The 21,534-nt window shown below is 51.0% G+C and overlaps 14 protein-coding genes across 14 annotated transcripts; 9 read left to right on the top strand and 5 right to left on the bottom strand.

Annotated features, from left to right (window-relative positions):
• Positions 1–125: 125 nt before the first annotated feature.
• Positions 126–1,724, bottom strand: NEDG_00685 (T-complex protein 1 subunit alpha; the record flags this gene model as incomplete). Its single annotated transcript, XM_067688103.1, has 1 exon — positions 126–1,724. The coding sequence occupies one exon, from the start codon at positions 1,722–1,724 to the stop codon at positions 126–128; it is 1,599 nt and encodes a 532-aa protein (XP_067544200.1).
• A 437-nt stretch (positions 1,725–2,161) lies between these two features.
• NEDG_00684 (RNA polymerase II subunit A C-terminal domain phosphatase) lies at positions 2,162–3,445 on the top strand (the record flags this gene model as incomplete). The annotated part of the gene is made up of 1 exon (XM_067688102.1): positions 2,162–3,445. One exon carries the CDS (start codon positions 2,162–2,164, stop codon positions 3,443–3,445), a length of 1,284 nt encoding a protein of 427 aa, XP_067544199.1.
• A 29-nt stretch (positions 3,446–3,474) lies between these two features.
• Positions 3,475–5,640, top strand: NEDG_00683 (uncharacterized protein; the record flags this gene model as incomplete). The annotated part of the gene is made up of 1 exon (XM_067688101.1): positions 3,475–5,640. The coding sequence occupies one exon, from the start codon at positions 3,475–3,477 to the stop codon at positions 5,638–5,640; it is 2,166 nt and encodes a 721-aa protein (XP_067544198.1).
• Positions 5,641–5,678: 38 nt separating this feature from the next.
• NEDG_00682 (uncharacterized protein) lies at positions 5,679–7,430 on the top strand (the record flags this gene model as incomplete). The annotated part of the gene is made up of 1 exon (XM_067688100.1): positions 5,679–7,430. One exon carries the CDS (start codon positions 5,679–5,681, stop codon positions 7,428–7,430), a length of 1,752 nt encoding a protein of 583 aa, XP_067544197.1.
• Positions 7,431–7,496: 66 nt separating this feature from the next.
• On the bottom strand, positions 7,497–8,078 carry NEDG_00681 (beta-1,4-N-acetylglucosaminyltransferase; the record flags this gene model as incomplete). Its single annotated transcript, XM_067688099.1, has 1 exon — positions 7,497–8,078. The coding sequence occupies one exon, from the start codon at positions 8,076–8,078 to the stop codon at positions 7,497–7,499; it is 582 nt and encodes a 193-aa protein (XP_067544196.1).
• A 62-nt stretch (positions 8,079–8,140) lies between these two features.
• Positions 8,141–9,964, bottom strand: NEDG_00680 (arginyl-tRNA synthetase; the record flags this gene model as incomplete). The annotated part of the gene is made up of 1 exon (XM_067688098.1): positions 8,141–9,964. The coding sequence occupies one exon, from the start codon at positions 9,962–9,964 to the stop codon at positions 8,141–8,143; it is 1,824 nt and encodes a 607-aa protein (XP_067544195.1).
• A 68-nt stretch (positions 9,965–10,032) lies between these two features.
• Positions 10,033–11,205, top strand: NEDG_00679 (26S proteasome regulatory subunit T6; the record flags this gene model as incomplete). The annotated part of the gene is made up of 1 exon (XM_067688097.1): positions 10,033–11,205. One exon carries the CDS (start codon positions 10,033–10,035, stop codon positions 11,203–11,205), a length of 1,173 nt encoding a protein of 390 aa, XP_067544194.1.
• A 239-nt stretch (positions 11,206–11,444) lies between these two features.
• Positions 11,445–11,987, top strand: NEDG_00678 (large subunit ribosomal protein L6e; the record flags this gene model as incomplete). Its single annotated transcript, XM_067688096.1, has 1 exon — positions 11,445–11,987. The coding sequence occupies one exon, from the start codon at positions 11,445–11,447 to the stop codon at positions 11,985–11,987; it is 543 nt and encodes a 180-aa protein (XP_067544193.1).
• Positions 11,988–12,141: 154 nt separating this feature from the next.
• On the bottom strand, positions 12,142–13,173 carry NEDG_00677 (uncharacterized protein; the record flags this gene model as incomplete). Its single annotated transcript, XM_067688095.1, has 1 exon — positions 12,142–13,173. The coding sequence occupies one exon, from the start codon at positions 13,171–13,173 to the stop codon at positions 12,142–12,144; it is 1,032 nt and encodes a 343-aa protein (XP_067544192.1).
• A 27-nt stretch (positions 13,174–13,200) lies between these two features.
• On the top strand, positions 13,201–14,424 carry NEDG_00676 (abhydrolase domain-containing protein 1/3; the record flags this gene model as incomplete). The annotated part of the gene is made up of 1 exon (XM_067688094.1): positions 13,201–14,424. The coding sequence occupies one exon, from the start codon at positions 13,201–13,203 to the stop codon at positions 14,422–14,424; it is 1,224 nt and encodes a 407-aa protein (XP_067544191.1).
• A 94-nt stretch (positions 14,425–14,518) lies between these two features.
• NEDG_00675 (DNA-directed RNA polymerase I subunit RPA1) lies at positions 14,519–18,946 on the bottom strand (the record flags this gene model as incomplete). Its single annotated transcript, XM_067688093.1, has 1 exon — positions 14,519–18,946. One exon carries the CDS (start codon positions 18,944–18,946, stop codon positions 14,519–14,521), a length of 4,428 nt encoding a protein of 1,475 aa, XP_067544190.1.
• Positions 18,947–18,980: 34 nt separating this feature from the next.
• NEDG_00674 (2S proteasome subunit alpha 2) lies at positions 18,981–19,712 on the top strand (the record flags this gene model as incomplete). The annotated part of the gene is made up of 1 exon (XM_067688092.1): positions 18,981–19,712. The coding sequence occupies one exon, from the start codon at positions 18,981–18,983 to the stop codon at positions 19,710–19,712; it is 732 nt and encodes a 243-aa protein (XP_067544189.1).
• Positions 19,713–19,734: 22 nt separating this feature from the next.
• NEDG_00673 (2S proteasome subunit beta 5) lies at positions 19,735–20,409 on the top strand (the record flags this gene model as incomplete). The annotated part of the gene is made up of 1 exon (XM_067688091.1): positions 19,735–20,409. The coding sequence occupies one exon, from the start codon at positions 19,735–19,737 to the stop codon at positions 20,407–20,409; it is 675 nt and encodes a 224-aa protein (XP_067544188.1).
• A 26-nt stretch (positions 20,410–20,435) lies between these two features.
• NEDG_00672 (uncharacterized protein) lies at positions 20,436–21,488 on the top strand (the record flags this gene model as incomplete). The annotated part of the gene is made up of 1 exon (XM_067688090.1): positions 20,436–21,488. The coding sequence occupies one exon, from the start codon at positions 20,436–20,438 to the stop codon at positions 21,486–21,488; it is 1,053 nt and encodes a 350-aa protein (XP_067544187.1).
• Between the last annotated feature and the right edge of the window lie 46 nt (positions 21,489–21,534).

Here is a 21,534-nt window from a genome sequence, read left to right as displayed (position 1 = left end):
TTATTTGACCAGTAAGGTTTTTACCAGTGATCCAATCACTTATGCCTTACCTAATCAGCCAACCGTTTTTTCAGGCAGCCGATCAATCAGCGAACTGTGCCCGGGCACCACACCTGAAGCCTTCGCTATCCCGTGGCGCCTTTGGTTTCCTCAGCAAGAACAATTACCTCGTCAATCCTTAGAATGCTTATCGCAGCCTCCGTCGCCGCTCTCAGGGCCTTGAGCTTGGTGTCAAGGGGCTCGATCACCCCGCTCTTAAAGTTGTTCCGGACCTCTCCCCGGTCCAGGTCCAGGCCTGCGTCCCAGTTCCCAGCCTCGTGCTCTGAAAGCAGCTTGGCCAGACACTTGTTGGCATCCAGGGCCGCATTGACCAGGAGCGTTCGGGGTATGCGGAGGAGGGCGTCGGCAAATCTTTGGATAGCTATCTGCTCGTTGGTCCTGAAGGAAAGCGCTAGGTTTGAGATGTAGACGCTAAGTGCCGTTTCAAAGGCTCCGCCGCCCACAACCACCGACTTGCTCTCCAGGGTTCTTTTCAGGGCGCAGAGGCCGTCGTGAACGCTCCGCTCCATTTCATCAAGGACCTGCTCGTTTGGTCCCCGGAGGACGATCGATGACCCGGTGCACCTGCTGCTGCTGATAACGGTGCACTGGTCCTCTCCAAAGAGCTCAACGTGCACGGAGTCTGCCGTTCCAATTTGCGGGACAAACTCGGTGCCGTCCACCTCGTCAAAGGAGCTGTAAACCTGGGTTCCCGTAACTGTAGCAATTCTTTCCAGGTCCTCTCTCTTACAGCGGCGGACGCCAATGGCTCCCGCCTCAATCAAGACCTTAGCGCACGAGTCGCTCAGTCCCTTAGTGGTAAAAATAACGTTAACACCTGATTTAACGAGTTTTTTCACTTTTTCAGTGGAGGTGTGGGTCTCTTTCTCTCTGATAAGCTCAAGGTCTTCGGGGCGCTCGGTGGTTATTTTAACTGAGAGGCCCATCTTTACCTGCAGCAGGTTCATGTCCAGGCAGACAATTTTGGCCTTGGTCACCCGTGTAGGCATCAGCTTTGAGGAGGGCACACAGTTGATCGCGTACCCCATGATAAGCACGCTTTCGTCCATACTTTTGCCCTGTTTTTTGAGAACGTTGATTTCTTCAACGGCGTAACGAACGCTCTTATCTGGCTCTGTTCTTTTGACCGTTTGGATGGCATCGACCATCAGCTTGCTAAACATCTTGGAGCTGACCTTAATAACCTTGCTTGAAATCGTGCTCTCTCCTATTTTCAGCAGATCGATGGCTGAGAGGTGCTTGATCTTTTTCTCAAGCGTGCTCCTGATAAAGCCAACGGACTGCTTAAAGGCCGTTTTGTACCCCGACACCACCACCGTTGGGTGCACGCCTTCGTTAACAAGGGCCAGCCCGTTTTCTATCAGTGCTGATGCCAGAAGCACTACGCTGGTGGTCCCATCGCCAACTTCTGTATCTTGCTGGACTGCCAGGTCTATGAGAATCCTTGAGGCAGCGTCGGTGCTTTCAATTGAGGAAAGGATCGTTGCCCCGTCGTTGCTGATAGCTACATCACCTATCTTACTTACAAGCATTTTGTCAAGGCCGTGCGGCCCGTATGAGGACCTAACTGCGTTGGAAATAGCCAAAACGCCTGAAAGATTCTTATCCCTCGCCACAGCGCCTGTAAGTCTTTCTCCGTCTACGAAAAGCTCCTGTATGGTCATCTCCTGGTTAAAATAAAAAATTAAATCGAACTATTTGCTTGCTTTGGATACGTCTGTGTTTAGGTTTTTAGACAGACCTAAATAAGGGGTATGACCAAAGAGAACGGGACACCTCGAGTGTGGAAAGATGTGCTTTTTCGTGCACTGTGCAAACAGATCAAAGCTGGGAACAAACAAAAGCTAAGAAGCACTATCAGCCGCTACGCCATTGATCCGGCTCTTTTTGAAGATAAAAAAGAAAGAACGCTTTTGCACTTCGCTGCAAAGTACAACAGACTGCGCATCGCCAAGTACCTCCTAAAAAGAGGCTGTCTCTTTACCAAGCAGGATTCCAGGGGCTTCTGCCCGCTCTACACCGCTGCTCTGTGCGGAAATAGGCGAATCTGTCGAGTGTTCCATCGCTGTAAAATATAAATAATTTTTTAAGTGGTTTGTGTATGGTAAGAAATGGCGAATGTCTTCATTCGGTGCAGGTACATGGGCTCTGTGCTCATTGTGGACAGGAAGTTTCAAAAAAAGGTGCTCCACTCTTTGTTGCTCTTCACAACAACACGGGTGTTCTTTTCAGCGTAGAGGAAGCTGAGAGACATAACGAAGCATCCTACGCCCGATTAACCGGAGAAAAAAGAATGATTCTTCTCCTGGACCTGGACCAGACGATTATCCACACCTCGATCCTTAAAAGGTTCTCCAAGTACTACGAAGAGCTTGTGTCACAGCCTCCTATTCGGGAAACGCGCGAGGAAAGAGCAATTAGAGAGGTGAAAGAGATAAGCATTGACGGGTTCAAGTACTACGTCAAGCTGAGGGACGGCCTTGAGTGTTTCCTGGCCCGGGCGAACGAGTACTTTGAAATTCACGTTTATACGATGGGAAACAGGCCCTATGGCGAAGCCATTGCCCGCATCATTGACCCGGAGAGGAAGTACTTTGGAACGCGGATTGTCACTCGGGACGATAACCTGGGCTGTTTTGAAAAGGACCTAAAACGTCTTTTTCCCACCAATAGCAAAAATGTCGTTATTTTAGATGATAGACCTGACGTATGGGGTTTTTGCAGCAATCTTTTTCCAGTGCGGCCCTACACCTTCTTTAAAACCGGGGACATAAACAGCCCCGAGGTCCTTAGACTCAAAGGGGGGCGGAGGGAGGAGGAGGCTGGTGGCCCCGCTTCTGAGAACGACGGCCTAGTTGACCAGATAGTTAGCGAGTGCGTTGCTTCCCTGTACGACAACGAGCTGTCTAAAATCATGGGCCACCTGCTGAGCATTCACCAGATCTTTTTTAGCCGGCCCTTCCAGACAAGTGCTCGGGCAGAGGCGGGCGTTGTAAGCATCCTGGCCGACATGAAGAGCATCTTTAAAGGCTGCATCGCTCGGGTGTTTTCTTCGTCGTTTGACGTGGAGAAGTTCTATTTGTCGCTTTTTGAGCACTATGGGGGCAGTGCCGATGTGTACGTCTCCAAGAGAACGACCCATGTGATTATATCGGAGGGGGGGACGTACATTGGCCCTCCGCCCCGGAAAAACATCAAGTATGTAAATATTAACTGGGTCCATGAGTCTATCTTTGCGCTGAAGCGACTGAATGAGGAGAATTTCACAGCGTCTCCCGACTCGTGTGCTTGTGATGGGGGCGACTCAGAGGAAAGCACCTTCTCTCACGGGAGCAACGACTCCCTTTATGAGCAAATCCTTCATGAAAGCATCCCTGAACAGTAGCTTTCTGGTAAATAAATAGACTGCACTCCATGGATACGTTTTATCGGGGGGGTATTAGACGGGGTGGTGTTGTGGTTATGATTGCATCGATGATTTGGGCCGTCCTTGTGGTGGCAGTCGTTGGGCGCACTGAAACAGGCGTTTTTGACGATGAAGTCTTTCTGGTTTCTCTGGGGAACAGTTCGGAGAGGAAGCCCGTGGAGAGGAGCATGCTGCTTGGGTTTACGATTGGGCCCAAGTATCAGAGGCAAAGACAGGGGAGGTATACAATTGACCACGATCCAGACCTGCCGCGTGTGCATCCCGAAGAAAGAAAAACATTTTTAACCGACAGTTCATTTCAAAAGCGTATTGTTTCTTTTTTTGGAACGGATTCGAATTACGAAACGCTGGTCCGGGCCTGGGGGTCTGACAAAAAAACGAGAGAAACGTACCCTTTGCCAGCACAGGCAGTGGCCCATGCGAGTCTGATGTTTTACATGGCGAGTGTTCCAGGGTACATCAGGGAGTACGTAAAGAGAACCACGCTTGAGGACGTTGCAGGCGTGCTTTGGACGTTCAGCCTCTTTGACTTGGACGAGTTTGAGAGGGCCCCGGGGAAGTATGTGAGCAAGGGCCGGGGCGTGGTGAGCAAGTGGCACTGTTTCAAGGAAAACCTTAAGGACCTTGTTTTTTTGCACGCTGAGATAGCTATGGAGGTTACGCGGGTGCTCAGGGCTCTTGACGTGCAGAAAAACACGATGCGCTCTGACATGCCTGCCCCACTCGGGATTATTGCCCACGACCGCATTGGGTGGTTCTTTGAGATGCACCCGTACCAGTCAATTCGGTGGTACCTGCACACAGCTCTGTGCAGCTACATTGAGGGAATGTACATTTACACGATGTACATAGATGCCCCTAAAAGGAAAAATTCCGTTAGCATCATGTTTTTCAAAGACAAGCCCAAAACAGGGCACAGCTTATCAAAGATGGTTAGAACACAAGACACCACCGCAGTTAGAGAGGTAAGCATTGCGGTGGACGATGGGCTTGGTGTTGACGAAAGAGTTTTTAATGCAGTGCTTGATTTGTTTCCAAACACAGAGTACATCAACTTTACTGCATTGGGAAACAGAGCAGATCTGGCTACCAACCAGTCACTCATTGACCTGGTGCTTTACCGCGACGAAATCAGACAGTACAACGGGTACCCCTCCTCTCTCTCGGGACTGCTGGTGAACTATGCGTTTGCCCTCTCACAGAGCGCTCTTGCGTACCTGAAAAACAGCGCCCTAAGAAAGTTCGGGTTTCTTGAGTACCACCCCGACCCTCACTTGGTAAAGATGCTCCGCCGCACAGACAGAGACGCTGTCACCCCCTTCCTCGACACGCTCATTCGCGGAGAGATGGGCTTTGCAGCCCACATCAACCATTTAGTAGCTCCTGACACCTTTTTCTTTGGTGACACGTCATTTTACAACGCACTTCCTAATTTGGAAGTGATTGAGGTATACTTGCACACAAAAGAGTGGAAGCGTCTTCGGGTGAAAAGACTTTCGTCCTTTGTCCACGAAAACCTTTCAATCAAAAGACTTGTTCTCGTTGACACCCTTCCCAACCAGGCATCTCACGCCCTGACCGTTCTCAAGTACTTTAGCACCCTTCGCCAGCTTGCCTCTCTCAACCTGACCAGAACCATGCTTACGGTGCACCATCTGGCCAAAGCACTCGTCTCCGAGCCAACCACCTACACCTCTTCTCTCTCCCGCCTCTCTTTTGTTTACTCTTCCAAAGACACCCCCAGAAAAGTGGCCACTGCTCCCAACGAGACCCTGTCCCGGCTTCTCAGTAGGTACCCAAAGCTGAAAAAGCTGAAAATCTTCCTTTTTGGAGGCTCAAAAAGTCTTTCCCTCCACAGCCTGCTAACCTCCCTGCACCTTCTTTTGCGCACAGAAACAGCACCCATCCCTAAACTTGCCTCCATGTTTCTTATCCAGCGCCTTGACGTCCAAAACCTTCTAAGTAGCTCGTTTTTCATCGTTTCTCCCCTCCGCATCCACCCCTCAGTCGTTAAACCAGCAACCAAGTATTTGTACGATCTAAGAAAAGCAACCAGGCACCTGTCTTTTGAAGAGTTTCTTCTTTTCATCGACCATGTCTCGGGTTCAGGTTCAGGTTCAGCCTCAGCCTCAGCCACAGCCTCACAGCACTAATTTAGGAAGGTTATAAAATAGGTTTTTATTTAAGCAGGATGGAGAAGGAGCAGTTAAACTACAGCGACATCCTCACGGACACATTCTCTCTGTCCCTGGAGGATGCACGCAACGAGAACTCTTTCTTCCTCGACAGAGCCAAAGAGGCGTACGAGCACATGAAGAAGCTTAAACGAGACGCAGAGACCCACAAGAAGAAGAAAAAGGCCCTGGAGCAGCAGATAGAGAAAATGAGGGGGGCTTTTACCGAGTACATCCAGTCAATTGAACTGCTGGAAAGCTCACCCCTCTACCAGCGAATATCACCACCAAACAAGCTCACCCACTCAAGGCTTCTCAAGTACTGCCACGTGTACATGCCCCCTCTAATTGCACCCGAGACCCACATCAATGAACAGCTTATCACAACGATAAACAAGGCCTGTGCCGAGTACAAGCAGGCCAAGGTCCTTGGAGAGGAGATAGTTGCACTTAGCAAGATGCAAGCACAGCCACAGCTTCACGCGTCAGAGATAGAAGCGCGGTACGAGGTCTTTGAGCGAACAGTCAACTACACCAATTCAAAGATGAACTTCTCTCTTCTGGTCAACCACCTATCTCTCCAGTTAATGGGAAACATCTTTGCAGAGATAGAAGACACCCACCGAACGTCGATGCAGCACACAGAAGCCTGCTTGGGAGTGGTGGCCCTAAAAAAGCACCAATCAGCCACCTCAGATAACACCACCGGCCGGTTTATCACCCAGGAGCTATCAGTCATTACAGCAACAGCGTATGAGGAGATAGAAAGACACAAAAGAAGGATTCTCAACGAGAAAAGGCCCCAGAGCGAGGGAGCAACCGTTATACCCAAAACATCCAATTTAAAGCGGAAGTACTCAAAAGTTGAAGGATTCATTGTTGCAGAGATAAGCCAAAAACCCGAATGCGCCCTTTTCACGCGGCTGGAGATAGATGGCAAGAGTCTTCGCGGGACCATCCACGTTTTCAAGAAGAGACTGATTATCACCGAAACAGCCTTTGGGTGGAAGTTCCTCATTCAGAAGCAGCAGATCTACTACACCGAAAAAACCTCTAGCTCACTCACCATTTTAACCAAAGACCTGAACCTAACGGTTTTTACCTGTTTTTCAAACGTAGAAATGCTCCATACCTGGATCACTGGAATAGACACTCTTAGGCCAAGAGAGACGCTTATTGGACGGCTCAATGCCCCCGCTGACAAAGCCTTCACCCTCCTGTTCGCCCAGGACTCCCCAATAAAGAACGAGCCCATAACCAAGGCTGGATACACTGTACTGGAAGATACCGTTCACGATGGCGACGTTAGAAGAAGAAAGCTTGAAAAAACCTTCAAGTACCTCTTTTTCCAAACGACAGTAACCTATACAGAAGTTGTTCTAACGGAAAAAAGAACCAAAACAGACTCAAGGCTGCTTTTTCTTACCGATATCTCAGTAGGTAGGTTTTTACCAACGTTTTCAGGTATTTCAAAGCTCAGACTCGTTTCCAGCGAAAGCACCGAGACTACGCCGTCCACCACCAAGGTTCTTTACTCGTTCAGACAAAGCACCAACTCCTCCATCGCCAGGTACCTCACCCACCTGGTTACTAAGTATGCAGCTGTTGAGATCCACTCACTGGGCATTCTTGGGGCAGAGGGAGAAATCTTGCCACAGGTATACCTCGTCCCAAGCTTTCTGGTGGCCAGTGTTGTCATTGCCCTCCTCTCCTTCCTTCTTACCACCAAAATCCTCTACAACGCCCTGTACATCCTCTGCACTGAATAAAGGTCTCTCACAGTACCTGTTCTTGGCTTTGGCCCAGTCTTTGTCCCAGTCTTTGGCCCTGGCCCACTACAGTACCCGTCTTTGGCCCTGACCTGACCCCGACCCAATGATGAAAACTCTTTGGAAGATTCGTTTGGGGTACACTGTCCTAGCTAGGTCTTTGCTCTGAACAATGAAGGTGTCAACAAAGTACTGAAGGATCCTTCCCGTTAGAGATAGCGTCTGTGTTCGGGTTATACTCTCTACGTAGGAAATAGAGCTAAAAGGATGAAGGATCCGGTAGATGGCACAGAAGGGAACGCATAGACCTGGGCCATTGCAGAGAAGGTGCTCGCTCCCAGTCCACCAGGCAACCCGAATGGACGCAAGCAAAGAGTGCCCCATCTGAACCACTGAGTAGCCGGCTAGAACGTTGTTTGGCCTGGGTATCTTAAACACCTTCACATCTTTAAACACCTCCATCCCTGGCCACTCTTCCTGGAGCATCCTCAAAGAGTGCTTGTCACACGAGGCAAGCACTACATTGATGCGCTCAAAGGGCACGGGTGACACCTTCAGTATTTCAAGCATTTCTTTGGTGTGTCCTCCACCGCCAAGGACCACTGTTACCGTTGTTGTTTGCGGGCTTTCGGGGCTGCTGCTAGTCATACTTCTTTATTAAAAACTAGCCAGGCCTATGGCCAAGGCTTATAGCCCAGCGACCCTGGCCCTTACATTCTCTCCAGGGGAATCATCCCAAGAATTCGAACGGCGTCTGAAAGAACAATGCGTGCAGCATCGTACATCGCTAGCCTTGGTCGTGCCTTCTCTGCAGGCTGGTTGGTGACCCAGATGACCCTGAAAATAGAGTTGACGATTTGGCAGATTTGGAAGATGTAGGTAACAATAACAGAGGCCTCGTGTCCCCGGATGCTTTCTTCAAGCACCAGGGGATACCTTCCCAGAGCAGAGACGAGCTCATAGCACTTGTCGTCCTCTAAGTGGGCAAAGTCTAGCTCTTCAAAGTTGCCAATCGGGTAGGTGGCGTTTCGGACAATGCTTGACAGTCGGCAGATGGTGTACTGGATGTACGGCCCCGTGTTCCCAACGAACGAGGTGTTTTTCTTCATGTCAAACTCATAGTCCTTGATTCTTTTAGCTTTGAAGTCTTGGATGGCAATGGCAGACATTGCAAGAATGGTGGCAGTTCTCTCTTTGTTCTCTAGCTTATCTGACTTACCCGATTCGTCCATCTTTTCGAAAACGGCTTCTTTAGCTGCAGAAATCACATCGGAAAGAAAGACGACCTGGCCTTTGCGCGTTGACATGCCCTTAACCATTCCAAAGTTAATGTGCTGGAAGGTCTCGGGGCTGACCCCGTCCCTGCCCAGGATGGCGAAAAGCTGCTTAAGATGGAGGTCTTGCTGGCTAGCAACGACGTAGATGATCTTGTATGGGGCGTAGGTTTTAAGCCGGTCCTCAGCTGCTGCAATGTCTCTCGTCATGTAAAGAGAAGACCCATTGCTTTTGATAAGAACGACTTTCCCCAGTGCACCCAAGTCAGCAATAATCGACCCGTCCTCGCATTTGGTAGCGTAGGGCTTCTCCTCGATAAAGGCCCTGGATTTGTCCCCGTAGAAGCTCTCTCCCGAGTAGACGTCAAAGTGGATGTTCATTTCGTGGTAGAGCTCCTCGTACTTAACAATGCTAAGGTCCCGGAACTCTTTCCAGAGACCAAGTGACTTAGCATCGCCCTCCTCCATTTTCCTGAAAAACTCGCGCGCGGCCTCGTGAACGCTGGGGTCGATATCTGCGTCTCGGTTCGTTTGGACGTAGACGTCGTGGAGGTGCTGAATGGGGTCTTCTTTCATTTTTTCGGGGTCCCCGTGCTTTTGGAAGCCTACGCCCAGAAGCCCAAACTGCTTTCCCCAGTCTCCAAGGTAGTTCATGCTCACTGTATCATACCCCATCTTTTTGTAGATGTTTTGGACATAGTTCCCAATAATCGTTGTTCTGAGGTGTCCTGCGTGGAAGACTTTGGCTATGTTAGGCGAGCTAAACTCAACCAAGACCTTCTTTCCACTGCCTATCTTAGAGCTTCCATACTTCTCTTGCTGCTCAAGAATCGTAAAGACCAGAGACCTAGCTACCTCCTTTGCATCAATGAAGACCGAGAGAATCTGCGCCTGCCTGTTTATCTCAATCTTTTTAACCAGGGGAATCGGGTTCTCAGCTAAGTCCTCAAGCACACTCTCAACGACCTTCTTGTGCAAGCTCTCAACCACCTTCTTCCGCAAGCTCTCAGCTAAGTCCACGAGCGCGTCCTCAACCGTTGGCTTGCCCACGTCCACCACTAAGCCCTGGAGCGCCTCCTCAATTGCTTTCTTGTCCGCCTCCTCCGTTACTTTCCTTAGCACTGGCAGCTGGAGAAAAGGAACATAAAAATCTCCAAATTTGGAGCTTTTGGAGCGAATGATTAGTCTGTTAACTGTTTCTTTGTCAAGCTTTGATGCTTTTACAATCGCCTCGCAAAGTGCTTCTCTAACCCTGTCCATGGTAGTTGCAAAAAATACTTTATCACCTTTTATTATTAAAATTTAAAATTAATTTAAGCAGCCAAACAATGCGCATCCTCCAGGAGTACCACACCAGCAGAGCCGATGAGCTCGAAGTAACAATCGAAAAGAAGATGCAAAACATTAAGCGACTAGAAAAAATCAAAGACAACCACAACGCCAGAGTTAGGCAGCTGAAGGAAGAGATAGCTATCATCCAGGAGCCGTCATGCACCGTTGGCGAGGTGTCAAAGAAAATGGGCAAAAACCTCGCTCTGGTCAAAACCACCTCGGAGGGCAAGCACCTGGTCCAGGTAGAGTCACACATTGACTACGACCAAATAAAGCCCGGTCTAAGAGTGGCTCTGCGCAGCGACTCCTACTCCATCCACCGCATTCTTCCCTCAAAAATAGACCCTCTGGTATCTCTAATGATGGTGGAAAAAGTGCCTGATTCAACGTACGATATGATTGGAGGCCTTTCAGAGCAGATAAAAGAGGTCAAAGAAGTGATTGAGCTTCCCATCAAGCACCCAGAGCTGTTTGAGTCCCTGGGTATTGCCCAGCCCAAGGGGGTGCTTCTCTACGGCCCCCCAGGAACGGGCAAAACGCTCCTCGCCCGAGCTGTCGCCCACCACACGCAGTGCCGCTTCATCAGGGTCTCTGGCTCAGAGCTCGTTCAAAAGTACATTGGGGAGGGCTCCCGGCTTGTAAGGGAGCTGTTCCTGATGGCGCGAGAGAACGCGCCCTCAATCATTTTCATGGATGAAATAGACTCGATTGGCTCGGTGCGTGCAGATGCGTCCAAGGGCGGGGACAGCGAAGTCCAGCGAACGATGCTTGAGCTGCTCAACCAGCTGGATGGCTTTGAGGCCACCCAGAACATCAAAGTCATTATGGCAACCAATCGGATAGATATCCTTGACGCAGCGCTGCTAAGACCCGGGCGCATTGACCGAAAGATAGAGTTTCCAGCGCCCAAGGAGGAGGCGCGCCTAGAGATCCTTAAAATCCACTCAAGAAAAATGAACCTGACCAAAAACATCGACCTGACCCGAATAGCCTCAAAGCTTATAGGAGCAAGTGGCGCCGAGGTCAAGTCCGTTTGTACAGAAGCTGGAATGTTTGCTTTGCGCGAGAGGAGAACGCATGTGACCAAGGACGACTTTGAGATGGCAGTGGCTAAGGTCATGAAAAAAACGAGCAACCCAAATGCCGATCTCAGAAAGCTTCTCAAATGATTCTCGTTCTATCTTGTCACCTACCGCCACTGTTACCGTACCACTGTCACCGTACCACTTAATAAACACCAACACCTTTTAGAGAATGCCACAGCCCCGTACATACAGCACACTGTCCTTACCACAGCCCGTCCTTGATACAGCACCACAGCCCTGCACTGTCCTTGATACAGCCCCGTACATGCAGCAGCACAACGAACGATGACAACTATTTTTTTTATTTTATTTTTTCTCCCTGTATGATTAGAAATATTAGACTAAATATAGACCAGGAGTCCACCAAGTACCCAGGAGATGACATTCCATCAAAGGTTTTGACATGGTTGGAGAACAACAAGAGAGAAGTAGAAGCCGAAAGAGCCGATTTGATTGAGGGCCAAATTATTGTCATTCTTCAAGGAAAGCACACGTCAATGAGAGGAGTTTTCATTAAGAGGCTTCCAAAGAATCTTATTCTAGTAAGTGGACTCTCCAGCACTGGTGTATCTTTCACCGTAATGAACCAGAGGTACGTCCTTCCCGTCTCAGTCTTTGTTCCCCTTGAACGGTCATTCATTGACTCAATCGAAGTGCAGGAAAACGAAGTCGCAAAAATAAGAGACTGGACCACTGAGAATGCTGCAGACCTTGAAATACTCGACCTTATCACCCTTGAGGGCAAGCAAGAGACCATAGATACAGCCATTAACAACGAGTGTGCTAAAACGAAGGGTCTTAAGACGTACTTTGTTACGCCATTCACACTTCCTGTAGGTGTTGATGCAATGGGCGCATTCTACTAATAAATGAACTATCCTTACCCTTACCCTTACTCTTACTCTTACCCTTACTCTTACTCTTACTCTTACTCTTACTCTTACTCTTACTCTTACTCTTACTCTTACTCTTACTCTTACTCTTACCCTTACCCTTACCTTTGTCGAACAAACCCTGGGGTCAGTCATCCAAGGTCTCAAAATCTAGGCCATCTAAGAGGCTGGTTGGGGCGTCCTCCCGCACTGGAATCGAGGAAAGCCTCTGCCGCAAAAACTCGTGGCACTCTGGGGTGAGGAACCCGGTTTTTGGGTTAAAGAGGGTGGTGGTGTACTGGGGGTGCTGGGCAATTGCTTCGGCAATTGAGGGGTCGTCAATGATGGCAAAGGCCTTGGAGACGTTCTTCCAGACGTAGACCTGGTAGATGTACGCTGGGGGGTGGAGTGTGGGGTTGTACCCGTACTTGACCCAAAGCTTCTTCCAGGGCCCTGTGCGGTAGGTATAGGCAACCAGGGGAAGCATGTTCTTAGCCGTTGTCCACTTGTGCCGTTTAAAGAGGCTGGGTGCTTTGTTCATGCAGAAGGCTTCAAGGCCTTTTACGGGCCAGATCGCTCTTTCTGAAAAAGCTCCTAAAACTACCTCTTTTAGAGGCTGGAAGATCTCTGCCAATCTTTTTTTGAGCTCTTTTTCAAGGCGTGGAGAGGGGTGCTCTGGTGGCTCCTCTTCTATTCTAATCCGCGCGGCCCGGATGGTTTTGGTCTTGGTGTTTTTAAACTCTTTGAAGTTGTACTGCTTGAAGACTGCTGAAAGAGTAAGCCTGGGGATGGGGAAAAAAGGCACCGGGGCCTTGTTTGTGAGGAGGAAGGTGTTCAGGAAGTGTGGTGGAGTGGCATCTCCAGAGCCTGATAAAAGAAGCTCATCTACCTCCCGAAAAAAAGACTCAGAGGAGGCAAAGGGCGGCAGGTAGAAGTCAGCGAGGGCGGGCGTGAGGACAGTTTCTGCTTTTTTTACCCGAGCCACCCTTCCACCAACTATCTCCCCAACGCACCACTCCCCCTCGGTTTTTGTCTTTTCCAGCTTTATCCACTGCTTGTGAACCTCTCCCGTTAGAGCAATAGCACCTGAACTGTAAATGGCTCCAGATACCTCAAAGGGAAGAGCTACGACGGTAGAAGCCTCGGTAGAAGCCTCAGTGGACGTTTGTGCCGGCGTCATAAGCAAAATTGCAAATTGTAAATATTTATGGTCGACATTAGGGCAGCCATCATTGAGCGGGGCAGAGGGGGTGCTAGATTGTACAAGAAGAATGCACGCTCGTTCTTTTCCTTTGCATCAACGCTAACCCTTTTTTCGGTGCTTCTTGGGCTTAGATGGGTCTTTCTCATCTACACGCTTTACTACGTCTTCATGTGCAAGAAAATCTCTCTGTACTACCAGCCCACCAAGCACAACCGAGCGATTGTCTCTAAGCTCAAGGGCCTGGAGAAGGTCTTCTACCCCCACATTCTCTGGATCCTTCCACAGATACAAACGGTGGTTTACTTTGTTCGGCAAAAGCGCCTGAATGCCCATACAGAGGTGGAAATTGAGCAGGACGACGGAGGGTCCTTCTTCATTAACGTGTACAATCCTGCAAAGGGGGGGGACAAGCCAGGCCCGACGCATACCGTTGTTTTGGTCCACGGCCTTGGGGGGTCGGGGCAGTCCAAGCACGTAACCCTCCTTGGAGCCCACCTCCTTGAACAAAACTTTCGGGTGATTGCCTTCAATGCCCGAGGAACCCTGCACAAGCTGAAGACCCCGACCTTTTTCCACATTGGGTGGACCAAGGACCTAGTAGCAGCCTTTAGGTACGTGATGGAGACCTATGAAGGAACTGTGTCGGGGGTAGGCTTTAGCCTTGGGGGGCACTGGCTAACCAAGGTGTTTGGAGAGTTGCACAGCCACTTCACGGCTCCAGAGCAAAAAAGGATTTTAGGGGGAATGGCTATCTCTATACCGTTTGATTTTGTAAAAATATCAGAGTATATGAAAAAGCCTATTCCCAAAAGAATCTATAACCGACAGTTTGCCAGAAAAATTCATAAGTTCGTTATTCGAAATAGAGACGTTTTTGAGAGGGAGGGGTACCCTGTACCTGAAATACTTAAAACCAACACCCTCCACGGGCTAGATACCCTACTAACAGCACCCGTTTTCAAAATCAAAAACATTGATGACTACTACTTCCAGGAGTCAGCCGCCCGAGTTATCCCGCAGATAGACAAGCCCTTCCTGATCCTCAACTCTAAAGACGACCCGATTGTTCCCCTCCACACCATCCCCATTGATACGTGCACCCAGAGCAGCCATGTAATCCTGGCACTTACAGAGAAGGGTGGACACATGGGCTTCCTGGGGTACAACGACTACCTCACCTATGCCGAGGAGGCAGCCATTGAGTTCATCCAAGCACTCAATGGGTAGGTTAGTTCGGGTTTTCGGGTTCTTCGGGTTTTCGAGCTTTCAGGTTCTTCGGGACAAAGAGTGGCTGATAGGTGATGGGTGATAGTTGGCTAGTTTATTGTTTCTCCACTGCTCTATAGGCTACTTCTGAGGTGTTTGTGCCTAGAGGAATACTCTTGCCCACCGTTATGCAGGAGGAAGGGTTCTGCAGTATATCCTTCTCTCCGTTAACAACCATGGCCTTAATAAAGGAGTACGCTGTTTCATACGATATCTTTTGGAAGGGTGACCCGCGGGTGCCAAAGGTGCCTCGGTTGAATGGTGTAATGCTTCCGGTGTAGGTCATGTAGTCGGCAATGACCGATAGGTGGCGGTAGTCTATTCCAATCCCGTAAACCTCAAAGACTGCCTGGATCTCTCGAATGATTGTGTGCCTTGCTGCTTCAATGCCTAGCGTCTGGAACACCTCCCAGATACTGTTTGACCTAGCTGTGTAAATGTCAAGAACATCGGTGATAACGGTATTTTCAATGGCTGTTGAAAGAGAGTAGATAGATCCTCCCTGAACAATGAACTGTCCGTTGGTGTAGGTGCAGCTTTCAAAGTCTGTAGAGCTGCACGTGCTTATTTTGCCAAGAACCTTTTCTATGCGTTGCAGGTAGACGGTTTTGAAGAGCAGCGGGACATGAAGAACCATGGTTATTTCTGTGCCGCTGTCACTGAGCGTGCATGACTGTTCTTCTGATTGTGCAAGTGCTGGCCGGGGCCCTGTGTCGCTGTCGCTCTCGCTGTGCGTGCTTGACTGGTGGTCAGGTTCTTCGTTTTCGTTTTCGGGGTTTCCGTTTTCGGGGTTTTCGAGGTTTTCAGGTTCTTCGGGGGTGGGCTGATCACGTTCGGGTTGTGAGGCAGATGATGACTCATCGTCACTGCCTTTGTCTTCGGAGGACTCTTCATTGTCCTCTTCTGATGCTTTGGCGGCGGTGGATACTTCTTTTTTGGCGCTTCCCTCTTCAATTAGCTGCTCGGTAAGGGAGCGAATGAATGCCTTCATCTCCTTAGCGAACTGAACAAAGAACTGCTCCTTCAGGGCGTGGAAGAGAGGGCCTGCCTGGTCTTCTTTGGGTGTTATCCTGATTTTGAGCATTCTTGATGGCGTAGGCGCCAGTAGCTCAACCTCTTGCACCGATATGTCCTTGATTGCATCAATAGCTTTCTTTTTTCCCGATCTAGTAAGTGTTCGGATTTCTGTTTCGGTAAGGTTTGGTTTTGACGTCGCTGTGATGAGAGGCGTTTTTATCTCCTTGGTGGCTGTAAAAACAAGCTCTTTCAGCCTAGGCATACCCAATGTAACGTTCTTCCCGCCCACACCAGCCAAGTGGAAGGTGTTCAGTGTCATTTGCGTCGATGGCTCGCCAACACTCTGTGCCGCCAGTATCCCAACGGCCTCTCCCGGGTCTACCGTGGCTCTAACGTACCTGGTCCATAACTCAGACATCTCGCTCTCGTTCCCGTTCTCGGGGTTTCGGAGATTTTCAGGGTTTTGCCGTTGATAGTTGGCGGGGGAGGCGGCATACGAATCAAGATACTTCTGAGAAAGCGCGCCGGGATTGGCCCGCAGATTGTAAAGGTCCCCTGAAGAAAGACGCGCGGGCGCAGGAAGGGCGTGGCTGGCGTGGTTGCTCCGATAAAACTGGTGGTTGAAGAGATAGGCCCGCTTTTCCGGATGAATCCCATCGTCCCCATAAACCATCTGGATCAAAGACCCATCGGAGTCTCGCACCGAGCCGTCCGCCTCCACGCAGACGCCCTCCAAGTGCTTGATAAGACACCTCTGCAGGTACCCCGACCGACTGGTTTTAACGGCCGTGTCAATTAAGCCCTCCCGACCGGCCATGCAGTGGAAGTAGAACTCTTCGGGATGAACGCCCGTTAAAAACCGCTGGGAGATAAAGCCCCCTGCCCGCGGGTCGTTTTCAAGCGGGTCAAAGGTTGGGAGGGACCGCCCCGATCGCATAATGGGCACGCGCATGCCCTCAAGCTCTTGCTGCCCAAGCATCGATATAATCTGCCCCAGGTTAACCAAGCTTCCCTTGGCCCCCGAGGCTACCATGAGGTACATCCCGTTGTTCATCCCAAGAATCTCCAGGCCTTTGCTGACCCCCTCAAGCACCACCGAGCTAACCTCTCCAGTCACCTCTCTCATGTTTGAGTCAAGCTCTCGCTTGCTTTCCTGGGGCTCCTGCCTGGAGATGGCCAGGGCGTTGTCAAGGACAAAGCTCGGTCTTGTTGCCAGGAAGTCTTCTGAGAGCGCCTCTCCCCGGACCTGCCCCCTCTCTATCTCCTGCTTTCGGGCCTTTTCAGGCTCTGCCCCAATGAAAAGATCGTGCATGGTGCAGGAGTGGCCCATTGAGATCAGGGCGCGGTTGAAAAGCCGTCCAAGAGTGGTGAGCAGAGTGTTCGCGGCAGCTCCCCCGTAGATTTCCTGGGCGGCATGGACCACCCCAAAGGGCGACGCCCCAACCTGCCCCTTGTCAAAGGTGCCGGCAAGCACCTCCCCGCTTTTTATGACAACCGAGTCCCCTAGCTTGGACTTTTGCGTCAAACTGACAAAAATACCCGAATTGACAATGGCCGAGGTAATCGCCTGCTTTCCGGTGTAGAGCCTTTTAGGCCGCAGAATGGTGGGAATGGCCGGGCGCAGCCTTCCCCCAATCAGCGGGGCCGTGCACATCTGGAAGTACTCGCCCTCCTCCAGGAACGTTCCCGTCTGTGAGAGGATCGAGGCAATAACGACGTGGTCCTGGACGTGCCCGCGCACTGGCTGCCCATTAGTTGCTGAGATGTAGCACTGGTTGGTGGAGCAGATCTCTGCAGCCTCTACCTGGCCCTGGATGTCCTGGGGGAAGTGGATGTTCATCTCGTCCCCGTCAAAGTCGGCGTTGTAGGCGTTGCAGTTAACGTAGTGGATGCGAATGGTTCTCTCTTTTTTAAGCACCTTCACCCGGTGCCCCATGATACTGACCTTGTGCAGAGACGGCTGCCTGTTCACCAGAACGTAGTCCCCGTCTTTCATGTGTCTCCAGACCTTCTTGATCCCCGGGCTGCTCTCTTTCTGGAGGTTTATCTCGTCGGTGTACCTCTCCGTGTCCTGGGTGTTTTTGGTGGCGCTGTGGGCGCTGGACGAGGCGTTGGTGAGAATTTGCCGGGAGAGGTGGATTCTTCTTTCCTCTGGCATGTACTTCAGGTTAATAAGCCTTCCCTCGGTGTCCTCAATGAACTCAGCCCCTGGATACTTTGGCCCGTTTTCAATCGCCTGTTTGAGCTCTTTGGCCGTTAGGGCTGACACGGGAATGGGGATGGTGAGCTTTCTGGCAAAGATTTCAGGCACGCCGACCTCATTGGTGTCAATGGAAGGATCGGGCGAAATAACTGACCGGGCACTGAAGTTGACCCGCTTTCCCATAATGTGTCTCCTAAAAAGGCCCTCCTTCTTCTCGATTACCTGCTTTACCCCCCGGACCCCGCCCTTTTCCGTTGGCGTGTGCCCGATGTAGACGGCAGCAACGGCCTCCTGGAGAGCCAGGTACTCGTCGGTTAGGGTCGTGGTGGACGCATCCATCTGAAAGATGGTCTGGGCCACCGTAATGATTTTCTGGTACTGCGACGTTCGGGGCGAGTGGGTCCGGGTTCCGTTAGGAAGCGTCTCCACCGGCCTAAAGGCTACGGGGGGCAGCGGAAGGACCTCGATGAAGAACTCTGGAATGAGAAAGTTGGCGCCCTGCTTCTTCGCGTGCCTCGTTTTAAACAGGCAGCTTAAAAAGCCTTCCTCGTTAGTGGTCAGCTCCTGCAGCAAGCCAACCGCCTCGACAGGCAAGAGTATCTCCTGCCTCTTGATAGTCGCGCCCTCCTTCGCCGTTGTGGTTCTGTTGATGTGGATCCTTAGACCCGACGTTTCGATCTTTCCGGGGGCTGTACCGCACCACAGGCACACCCGAACCAGGCCCCCCCCGGCCAGGAACTGCTTGGTGAGTATCGCCCTCTCCCCGGGCGACTCGCTCAGCTTCGCCCTCTTAGCAGCCTCTGCCACCACGCTGGGCACTTTTTCCTCAAGCTCCCCCTCTCTGCACCGCCCTAGCTCCCTGGAGAGCCCGGTGTATCCTTTGTCCGTGAGCTCCAGCTGGGTCCTCAGCGCCTCCGTTCTAAGCTTGCCCATTCGCAGCCTCTTACAGGCAAAGCACATGTGCCTGAGCACCTTGACAAAAACGTCGTGTGTTAGTGGGTTGTAAACGGGGAGTGGTAGGTTAATGTGCCCAAAGTGCCCTGGGCACTGTCTTTCTTTCAGGTGGCAGGTGGCACACGGACTGTCCCGGGTGGCGCCTAGTCTGGGGTCGTAAACGGTGTTCGGGTGAGGATTGCCTAAATCGTCAAAATCCTTTGCACTTCTTATCTCTGCAACGCTGCCTGCTTTGATTTCTTCAGGGTCGCACAGCACAAGCTCTATGCTCTCCGGGGTGGCTAGCAACGGCCTAGTGTCTCTGAACATAAAATAAAAAGATTTCTGTTCTGTTTGTTTAAGAATGTCGCAGAACATAGATGCAGGCGGTAGGTACACCGACACTGGAAACCTCCTCCAAATAGAGTACGCTAGAAAAGCTGCTGGAAAGGGAAATACAGCGCTTGGCATACGTTTCGCTGGCGGAGTTCTTCTCGCTGTAGAAAAACAAACAACCTCAAAAATTGTCGACATTGCTGCCTGCCAGAGCATCAGCGCCCTCTCAGAGACGTATGCCCTCCTCTACTCTGGAATGGCCCACGACAACAACGTCATTGTCCACCTCTTAAGACAGCACGCCCAGGAGATGCTGACCGATTCTGACCGGGAGCTCAACGAAAGCGAAATCACCCAGATGCTGAGACACTACCTCATGTACTTCTCAGCGCACATGAACACACGAGCCATTGGCTGTGAGTTTCTTCTCTCTTCAGGCGCTAATGGAAAGCTGGCTCTCCTGCACGCCGACCCCTCGGGAGCCATCAACCAGTGCCGAGCCTACGCGATTGGGAGCAATGCCCAGGCTGCCAAGACGGAGCTGGAGAAGATTGACTTTGCCTCGTTTTCTCTTGACGACGCCATCCGCTGTGCCACCCGGGTCTTCCACCTGAGCAGGGACACAATGGCCGAGGGCCCTTTTGTCCTGGAAATGATGTACGTTTCAAGGGACGAGGGGTACGCCCAAAAGAGCGTTGACCCCGGGCTCATTCATCAGTACGCCTCAGAGTACTCCGATGTGTCGATGCACAGTGAATAAATAGGCGCAAATGTTTGCAATTATGTCTTTTTCCATCGGTGCAGAAAGGAAAGCAAGCGCGTTTGAGGGGCCCTTTGCGTTGGATAAGGGAACAACAACGGCCGCCTTCATTGTAAAAGAGGGAATGGTGGTTGCTGTAGACTCCAGAGCTACGTCGGGACCTTACATTGCCTCGCAGACGGTCAAGAAGGTCATTGAAGTCAACAAGTACCTCATTGGCACCATGGCTGGGGGCGCTGCTGACTGCTACTACTGGGAGCGGGTGATGGGGAGCTATGCCAAGACCCACGAGCTGAAATACGACGAAAGAATAACGGCCCGGGCTGCAGCCAAGTACCTTGCAGCCACCCTGAAGCAGTACCGGGGAAGGGGCCTGAGCCTGGGAACGATGGTCTGTGGATGGGACAAGAACGGCCCGGGGCTCTACTACGTTGACAACGAGGCCAACTGCATCAGTGGAAAGATCTTTTCCGTTGGCAGTGGGTCGTTGTTTGCCTACGGGATCCTCAACACTGAGTACCGCGAGGACCTATCAAAAGAAGAGGCGCTTGAGCTGGGGCGAAGGGCCATCTTCCACGCAGGACACCGCGACGCCTACTCAGGGGGGGTGGTCAACCTTTACTTCATCAACCAGAACGGCTGGGAGAAGATAGACACCAACGACATCTCAGACCTTTACGAGAGGTACATGCAATAAATAGCACCCAAACAAACAAACAGGCAATGAGGAAGGGGGGTACGAGCAGCGGGTTTGTTCTGTGCCGATTCTTTGCTTTGGTCAGCTTTCTGGGAGGGGTTGTTTTTCCTTTTGATGGGAAGTTTCTTCTGCTCTGGGCGATGGAGGTCGTTCACGAGTACTTCTCCAGGAAGCAGGCGTCTATCTGGCGGACCAGGCTCCAGGAGCTGCAGGCAAGAGCGCAGGCCCCGAAAAAACGGGTGGCTGTGATTCTGGACGGGTCCTCGCGCGGTGGGCGGGCCCTAAAAGAGCTTCTGGTAAGCTTTGGGTACACCGTTATTTATCCCTCAGAAAAAGGCGAGGAAACGGAGCATACGCTGGGGATACGCACGGGTCTAGATAGGGAGGAGTCTGCAGAAATCTTCATCAAAAAAATAACCCAGTCTCAGAAAAACGTTGATCTTCTGATTGTTAATCTTCAGAGATATAAAAAGCATGGCAACAACCCAACGGAAATCAAAGGGGTGGAAAAAAAGATTGTCCCCTCGAAAAAGAAGCGGGGATTCATTAGCAAGCGCCAACCCTACAGGGATGTTGACCGGGTTTTATTGGAAAAGGACCCGAACGTTCGCAAAAACTACCTGCTTGGCTTTCTTCTTATCCGCGGACTCGCTCCCGCCCTGAAAAGCGGTGAGGGCCGGGTGGTTATCAATGCGTGCCGGGTATTTAACCTGTTGGGCGGGGAGTATGCTCCCTCCCTCTTTCCAAGTGCCTTCTTTTCCTTCAGCTACAGCCAGATGTGCACCGTTCTCTTGGCTTTTGGCGCTAAGGCCAGGTACCACTACCTCGATGTTAGTGTCGTAAGTACCAGCCTGCTTTTTTCTGAGGCAGTTAACTCGTTTCCACGCATCAATCGCCTCGTTCTTTCTGCCTCGGATCCTGGGGTGTATGCGACCTGCCTTGTGTCTGCGGCGCTCTCGGAAAGGAACAAAGATGTCGTCAGCTACTATGACACCACCCTTCCCCGAAGCTTTGCTGAGAACCTTGGGGGCTATGACCGCGCCAATGATTTGTGGGAGCAGGCTGAAATGATCTCCTAATGAGGTTCGGGTTTTCGGTACTTCGGGTTTTCGAGGTCTCGGTACT

Source organism: Nematocida displodere (assembly GCF_001642395.1).
Source record: "Nematocida displodere strain JUm2807 chromosome Unknown 2, whole genome shotgun sequence".
Taxonomy (NCBI): domain Eukaryota; kingdom Fungi; phylum Microsporidia; genus Nematocida; species Nematocida displodere.
Note: the sequence above shows the minus strand (reverse complement) of the source record. Positions and strands in the feature narration are given on the sequence as shown.